General features: G+C 32.7%; 1 protein-coding gene across 1 annotated transcript; it reads left to right on the forward strand.

Annotated features, from left to right (window-relative positions):
* The first annotated feature begins 1,846 nt into the window (after window positions 1–1,846).
* LOC113780254 lies at window positions 1,847–2,980 on the forward strand. The gene has a single exon (XM_027326064.1). The coding sequence runs from the start codon at window positions 1,847–1,849 to the stop codon at window positions 2,978–2,980; it is 1,134 nt and encodes a 377-aa protein (XP_027181865.1).
* The last annotated feature ends 5,531 nt before the right edge of the window (window positions 2,981–8,511 follow it).

Genomic DNA, 8,511 nt, shown 5'->3' on the forward strand with positions numbered 1-8,511 from the left:
TTCATCATGCTTTTGAAAGTTTAAATTTTTAAAAGTGAATCGATATCATGAATGAAGAAATTAAATCCATGAAAACAATAATGTATGAGAGTTTATTCCATTGATAGAAGGAGCAAAACTCATTGGTTATAAAGAAATATTTAAAATCAAAAGGGATTCGAGAGATAATCTGAAAAGGTACAAAACTCACCTTGTCATTAAGGACTTTACATAGAAAGAAGGGATTGAATATAGAGAAACCTTTCTCTTCGATTTCTTAGAAGAACTCTTTTAGGATCATAATGACATTAGTAGTACATTTCAATTTTGAGTTACACCAAGTGAATATAAAGACAGTATTTTACAATGATAATATTGATGGGACGATCTATATGGTGCAACTAGAAAATTTTGTATCAAAAAATTCAAAAAGTATGGCCTGCAAATTTAAAAAATTCGTCTATGGAATCAAACAAGCATGTCGATAATAGTATTTCAAGTTTCATCAAGTAATCATCTCATTTGATTTTGAGATAAATTTAGTTGATGATTATATATATCATAAGTTTGTGGGAACAAGTATATTTTTCTTATATTATATGTTGATGATATTTTACTTGTCAACAACGATATAAACTCATTGAATAAAATTAAGAGATTTCTAGTTAAGAATTTTGATATGAAAGATTTTGGTGACGCATCTTTTGTACTAGACATACAAATACATCGGGATCACTTTTGAAGTATCATTGGATTATCACAAAAAGGTTATATCAAAATTTTTTTTTTAAAATGACATACAAAATTATAAATCAAATAACACCCTTGTGATTAAAAGAAATGAGTTTAGTTTCGATTAATATTTCATGAATACTTTTGAGAAAAAGAAAATGCAAAAGATTTTTTATGCATTAGCAGTAAGGAGTCTAATATATATTTAAATTTATATGTGTTCGGATATTACTTACATTACTAGGATATTGAATAAATATTTAAGTAATCCAACATTAGATCATTGGAAAGCAACCAATGGGTTTTGCAATATTTAGACAAGTAAAAGACTACATGCTTACGTATCAAGGTTAGATAAATCCAAGATCATTATGTATACTGATTTTGATTATACCGGATGTCAAGATAGTATGAAATCAAGATTAGACTAAATTTACTTATTGACTAGAGGTGCCATATCTTGTAAGAGTGTTAAAGAATTTCTTATAACCTCTTCTACTATGACTATAGAATTCATAACTTGTTATGAAACATCTAATTATGGAATTGAATTACAAAATTTTGTAATAAAATTACGTATAGTGGATAGTATCGAAAGAACACTCAAATTATTTTATGACTATCAATTAGCAATTTAATAATATGAAAATAATAGGATCTGGACAAAATCGAAACATATCGATATCAAGTTTTTGGCTGTCAAAGAAAAAGTGCAGAGTAGATAGCTGTCTATAGAGAGTATTAAAACAAATTTTATGGTTACGAATTTGCTTACTGAGAGATTGCTACTCAAAGTATTCCATGAGCATATTGTTTATATGGGTATCAAGTAATTAAGTGATGTTTAATTTTAGTGAAAGTTTGTTATTCTAAATATTCGTTCAACATTGATATTTTTTTGTTAATATTTTAAGGATATCTTATGCATAAATAAAGTTTGAATTTATTTGCACTCTGATTTTAGTATGATTTGATCCCACAAAAGGTTTCAAGTGGACTAGCTAAGTATAGGCATGTTAAGATCACATTGTATGGGGATAGGGGTTGGAAAATAAGTCAGTTGAAGAGCTGGTTGCCAGACCCGCTCGTCCAGCAAATACAAAATGTCAACTTATACCCTAATCAAGATGATCACATGGTTTGGGCGGCTTCTCCCTCCGGATCGTTCACGACCAAATCTGCTTGGGACCTGATTCGCCAGAAACGCATCCCGACTCTGATGGATGACCTGCTTTGGAGCAATATTGTGCCACTCAAGATGTCCTTCCTGGCGTGGAAGGTGGTGCGAAACTTGATTCCGGTGGAGACGAATCTGAAGAAAAGAGGAATGCCAATGGCGTCAAGATGTTCATGTTGCCTCTCACACGAAGAAACCTTAGGTCACCTTTTTGTCACGGGTCCGGTAGCGATGGAGGTCTGGGACGTCTTCCAAAGGAGGTTTGGTATTCTGGAGCCTCAACCATCTTCAGTGTCAGGGGTGGTTTCATTGTGGTTTGGATCGAGTCCCGTGATATCGCGGGGACACATTAGGACGATCGTTCCCATTCTAATCTTTTGGTTCATATGGAAGTCCAGGAACAGAGCGCGGTTTGATGGCGTATGTTTTGAAACTCGCGGGGTAGTTTCCTCGATTGCTAGTTTCGTGGAACAGCTGGGAATGGCGAACAAGCTCTCGAAGCGCCTTTTTAGGGGCGATCATGAGGATCCATGGGCACGGCTGGGGGTCTGCTTGCCACGTCACATTGAGGTGACTGTGGTCTCCTGGAAACGGCCGCCGCAGTTTTGCGTCAAATTGAACATTGATGGCAGTGTCACCCAAAATCGGGCTTATGGGGGTGGGTTGCTCCGAGACTCTGATGGCCGCCTACTTTTTGCTTTTCACAAGGAATTTGGAGACACAGATGTGTTGGGGGCGGAAAGCTTGGCGTTGTTGCATGGCCTTCGGTTGTGCACAGGGTTGGTAACGGGATCTTTACTGGTGGAGGTGGATTCTGAGAGTCTGGTTCACCTATTGCAGGCAGGGGGTGTGTCGAAGTGGCCGTTGTGCAACACATTAAGGAACATAAGTGGTCTCCTTGTTTCATTGTCGGCGTCTATTTCGCATGTGGTAAGAGAGGCAAACACTGCGGCAGACAATCTAGCGGGCCTACGCCTTGCGTCGGAGCTTTATTGCACTTCACATACTCAACTTCCGGGACAGATAAGGGCATCGATAGGCTTAGATAGTAGAGAATTCCCATTTCCACGTTGCCGGAGTGTAAGGGGCTAGCTCTCCATCGAGCGCTCTTTAGCAGACTAGGCCCTCTCTGTAATTCCTCTCATTAATAAATCAGGGGCTGGCATCCCCACCCCGTGGACGGAGCTTTGCCAAAAAAGAAAAAAAGAAAAAAAAGATCACATTGTATGAAATTTTCTTACTATACATCCACATCATAATTCATGTTATTCAATTGTATCAGCATATGCAACCATTGATAGATTAAGTTACGAAATAGTAATAAAAGCCACTTTGATCCTATGTTGGTGTCATTAATGAATTGAATTGGTTGTAGATATATTTTCATAATAACAGTAAAGTTAAGTTCACATGGTTAATTATAAAGTATAATTATAAATATATATAGTCCAAGTGAGAGATTTTTGAATCCGTAATCTAACATTGGAGTTATATGTAAATAATTATGCGTTGCAGACCGTCAAATAAAGTTAAATCTAGTTAAAGTGATCAATTATAGTTTTGACTTTAATATATCTAATAGGATGAAATTTTAATATGTAGAGATTTAAAAGTAATTTCTATTTTTATAATGGATTGAAATAGAAATTTCAAAAGATAATATGAAAGTTATCTATAAGTAGGGTTATGATCCCTGTGTCACATATATTCTTATTATCGTATTTTATAGTACTACATAATTACTCTCTCTTGATATCTCATCATCACGGGAGATACTAGAGACTAAAGGACTCTCTCAAAAGAACAACTAATGTGTATTGATCTAGCAAGCCATCCCAAGACTCTAAAGATTCAAGTATCACTCAATCAACATGAATGTAGGTACGCTTAAAGGTGCAAATGAACCAAACAATTCGCAATTTGCTCGCTAGCTGATCAGTCAAACGATCGACTTGATTTGGCATTGACCGAGTTCGAGTTCAACATGAATTGTGCGTTTAAATAAATAAGTCGAGTATCGATAGCAGTATGCATTATATATTAAAAAATATATTTATAATATATATATGTGTATATGTGTGTGTGTGTGTGTGTGTGTGTATAAGGGTATACATATATAAGTACTAAGTTCTTGCAAATTTCCAAAATACCTCGCTTTCTAATCGAACTCGATTAGTTTCGAATCGAGCTTGATCTATAGAATTTCGAATTCAATGGAGTCTAGTTCAATCTTGAACAGTGCTATATTAGATCGAGCGTGAACTCTGGCATAGCACTGCTTGGGATCGATTCGACTAGTTTGCACCCCTAGGTATGCTTTCACAATTTTGGTGTTGATTTATTTCTTAGTAATCACCATGAAGATTATGGGTTTAATAGGTGATGGTTTTCACTTAAGGTTAATATAAACAACCACTAACAATCATTGGATGTAATTTGATTGCAACTTTATTCATATTTTATGATAAAAAATAGAGTAGAAAATTTAGAGTCTTGGATTTCTCATTTGGTCCTTTGATTTGTGTTTGCATGGTGTTTTTGATTTGAAGTTTGGGATTTGCTTGAAATGATTTATGAACTTGATTGATGCCAAATCGAAGTTGTAAAATTTGTTGAAATAACTTTCCAACAAATTAGGGTGGATAATCTACAAAACCCAATAGGAAAGATGATGGAATTTGATAGAATTCGGTCAAAATTCAAACAAAAAATTTACCAGGGACCAGAAGCGAGCATTTTATACTGTTAAGGACTAAAATTGTTTATTTTGATTTTGAAGGACTAAAATTTCATATTACTAATATGTGAGAGTCAATTGGTGCAATTTTTTCTTTAACGAATTTGGAATTGTGAGATGATGGAATTTGATAGAATTTGGTCAAAATTCAAACAAAAAATTTACCAGGGACCAGAAGCGAGCATTTTATATTGTTAAGGACTAAAATTGTTCATTTTGATTTTGAGGGACTAAAATTTCATATTACTAATATGTGAGAGTCAATTGGTGCAATTTTTCTTTAACGAACTTGGAATTGTGTTTAAGTTTGATTTATTTATTTATCGAATCAGATTCAACCAAACTTTTAGAGCCGAGTTTGTGTCAAGCTCATGTAGCTTGTATAATTTACTTATAAACTTGAATTTGAGAAAATCATACAAATAGTCCCACATATTGGTTTTGCATCTTTTACGTCCCTCACATACAAAATGATAATTTTTTTGTCCCTGACATATTGATTGTGTACTTTTTACATCCCTCAATATGAGATAATGATTTTTCGTCCCTCACAAATGAAAAATGTATACCTTTAGTCCCTCGATTCAATTTTAAAAATATTCTTGTCTAAAATAAACCATACGCATCTCATGCCTTACAAACTTTAGGGGCAAAATCAGAAGATCACAGGGGAAAAAATTGAAAAATGCCCCTCACATTTCTTTCTACTTTGTCTTGTTTTTATAGTCTAGAATAGACACCTGTCATAATTCCTTCGTCCTTGTGCTTGTGGTGTAGTTATTGACTACCATTGCTTTTCGTCACAAGAATTCACCAAAATTTAACTCTCTACTCAATTTTTCACGTAAAATCTAATTTTAATATTAGTTTTACAAAAAATAAATGAATGTGGGTGCAAAATATAAAAAAACACTGCTGAGTAGAATTTGATTTCGATATTAGTTTCTTTTTTTTTAAATCATACAATTAATAGAAAAGGCATTAATTATTTTTTCGATATTAGTTATGTTAAATTCTATCTGCCAATCTTTTTTTATTCCCTTTTTGAAAAATTAATATTAAAATTAGATTCTACGCAAAAAAACTGAGTGGTTGAATTTTGGTGAAATTTTGTGATAGAAAGTAGTTGTGGCCGATGGTAACACCATTAGCATGTAGCCAAAAGCAGTTGATGCCACATTCTTGGCTAGGAAAATAAGTTGAAGAAAAGATGTGAGGGACATTTTTCTATTTTTCCTTTGATTTTTTGACTTTGCTCCCGAAGACATGCGTTACAACACTTAAAAGATTCTCCTTCTCTCTAGAACTCTTTTAGTCAAAATCTCCTTTATCTCTTCACGGAAGAACAAATCTGGTCTTTCTCCATTGGAGAGAGCCCTCTCTCTAGTTTTTATTTTTTTTTGTGTGAATAAATTCATTCTTAAAGTTTCCTAACGGACGATTCTTCTTTCCCAGGTTTTTTATTGTGAGAATTTTTTTTATTATTATTTGTTTGTGAAATTTGAGATTTTGTAAAGCCAAGATCTAGTTTTTCAGATCTACAAATTCTCCATTATTGTTAGATCTATTTTTTTGGATTTGAACCAATTTTAATTAGATCCGACTGTCAGAAAATATGTACAGATGTATTGAGTTACAATAATTTATGTAGATAGAAGATATGTTATTTGTGCTAATTTCTTAAATTTATTGTATCTTTTGATTTCAGATCTATATATATTTGTGTCATGTTTATTTGATGTATTTTCTGTCATTAGTACAAATTTATTAAATGAAATGATCTTTTCTATCAAAAAATATTTAAAAGATTAATGTGACTGGTAGTTATAGAAATTATTCCAATACAGCACATAGTGCTGATCTCTATTTTGATGCCTAATAACATATTTATATAAATACCACACTATTTTTTATATGAAAAAAAGGACATATGAAAAAAAGGACAGTCAATGTCGGAATCTTAAATTTAGAGACAAGTAACTTGAATACAGATATATTATTGTCAAACATAATAAGAAGGTTTCGAGCTCAAACTTAGCTACAACATTGATTTTGATTCAAATTTAAGTAATTTGTAGGATCACAATATGAGTGTATAATCATATGATCTCACAACAATAATACAATCTGAAAATTGATCTAATTATCTTACAAAGTTTTTAAGGAATTTAGATCCTGTGTTAGACCCCACAATTGGATAATCTAGTCTTATTTATAAAGAAGGATTTCCTGGCATAATAAAGCACTTAATAAATGGAGTTCATCCTACTAGCATAATTATAGTTATATAATACATGATAGGATTTGGGAACATATGTGCCCAAGTATGACTAGTTTGTAGACTAAATGCCATAAAATTTTAGGTATTTAAAATGCTTAGAAAATTAGAATAAAATTCTCGATAATTCTTCTCTATGATTAAATTAGGCTAAGTCTACTTTTTTTAGAATTTTTCTAATCATACAATCCTACTAACTTAGACTCTTAAAATTAAACCCTGATTTGAAAACTCGAAATTTGTTATTCAGGGGGAAAGCTGACTTTTTACCCATTAAGAATTTGGCCCTTGAAACTATTTTTATTGAATCCAAATTGGGGTACTTCCTTATTTACATGCAATATCATTTAAGTAAATGCCATTTACTTAAATGATATTACACGGAAATAAGTCCTGAATGCTGATAATCTGAAGTATATATGGTCTGAATACAGTTTATTCAAACCTCAAGTACCCAAAGCCAATTATCTAAAACATTTTACAACATGTCCAGACACTTGTCTTTTATCTACCATGTGTCAGGCCATGTGGCTCTTCTCTACGACGTGTCATCTTGTGATGACACTTGTCAATCAGCAAAACACGTGTGACATATTGAGGTGACATGTGTTATTACCTTGATCTTCCCGTGCTGACTCATCTTTTACACACAAATATAAATAGCCCCTTCCTCATTTGCACATCGAAATTTAGGAGCACTTACCTATACTCTTAGAGGGTAAGAAAGTAATCTCAGAATAAAAAGGATAGAGTGTCCCAAAAGATATGAAAAGAAGGTTATAATAAGAAAATAATATTAGAAAAAGGTCAATATTATGTAACACTAACAATATCTAAGCCAGTGTCTATTCACACTCATGTAGATATATGCTGTGCCCATATAAATATTATATTGCCCAAATATTGTTGTATTATAAGTGTATAGTTTTAGATCTACACTCCATACAGTAAGTATGTTAAAATCAAAACACGTGAAATTTAAGATTACTACTCGTATGTGTCTAAATACTACCATAACCCATGCTCTTATTTTGTTTAAGTGATAAATGACCATATATGATTAATGTAAAATTATTATATCAAATACATGATGATTATACTTGATCATTGAATCAGTTTTGATTTGAATCATTTGTCAGTTGTGATTTTATTGCATTAGAAAATATTCATGAATTTGTCTTGCCAAAAAGTGAAATCGTGATTGCATGTATTTGACTGTATCAGTTATGTTCTTATTGCACTAGTACTACTGGTTATTTTAGTGTTGTGCCTTGATCTATCAAGCAAGTAAAAACTATGTTGAATGTCATTGCACACACTAATCCATAGCCTAGTACTTGGACAGGACGTTGTCTATTTATTAGGTTGGGAGTGAAAAATACTTTTGGAATTGACCTATTGATTGAGAGTAAAAGGCTGAGCTCACAATAGCGGTAACCAGGCCATCACCAACAATTAATGCTGTATTCTTTACTGTGTTGTGATTTATTTATATACTTTTCCTTTGCTTGTTGGGTATTATTTATACCCGGTCTATTATATAGTTAAAACTTAAACATATGGGCCTCACTGAATTGTGTTAATTCACCCCAATATTAACAGCTTTTA

Source organism: Coffea eugenioides, chromosome 8 (assembly GCF_003713205.1).
Source record: "Coffea eugenioides isolate CCC68of chromosome 8, Ceug_1.0, whole genome shotgun sequence".
NCBI classification, from domain to species: Eukaryota; Viridiplantae; Streptophyta; class Magnoliopsida; order Gentianales; family Rubiaceae; genus Coffea; species Coffea eugenioides.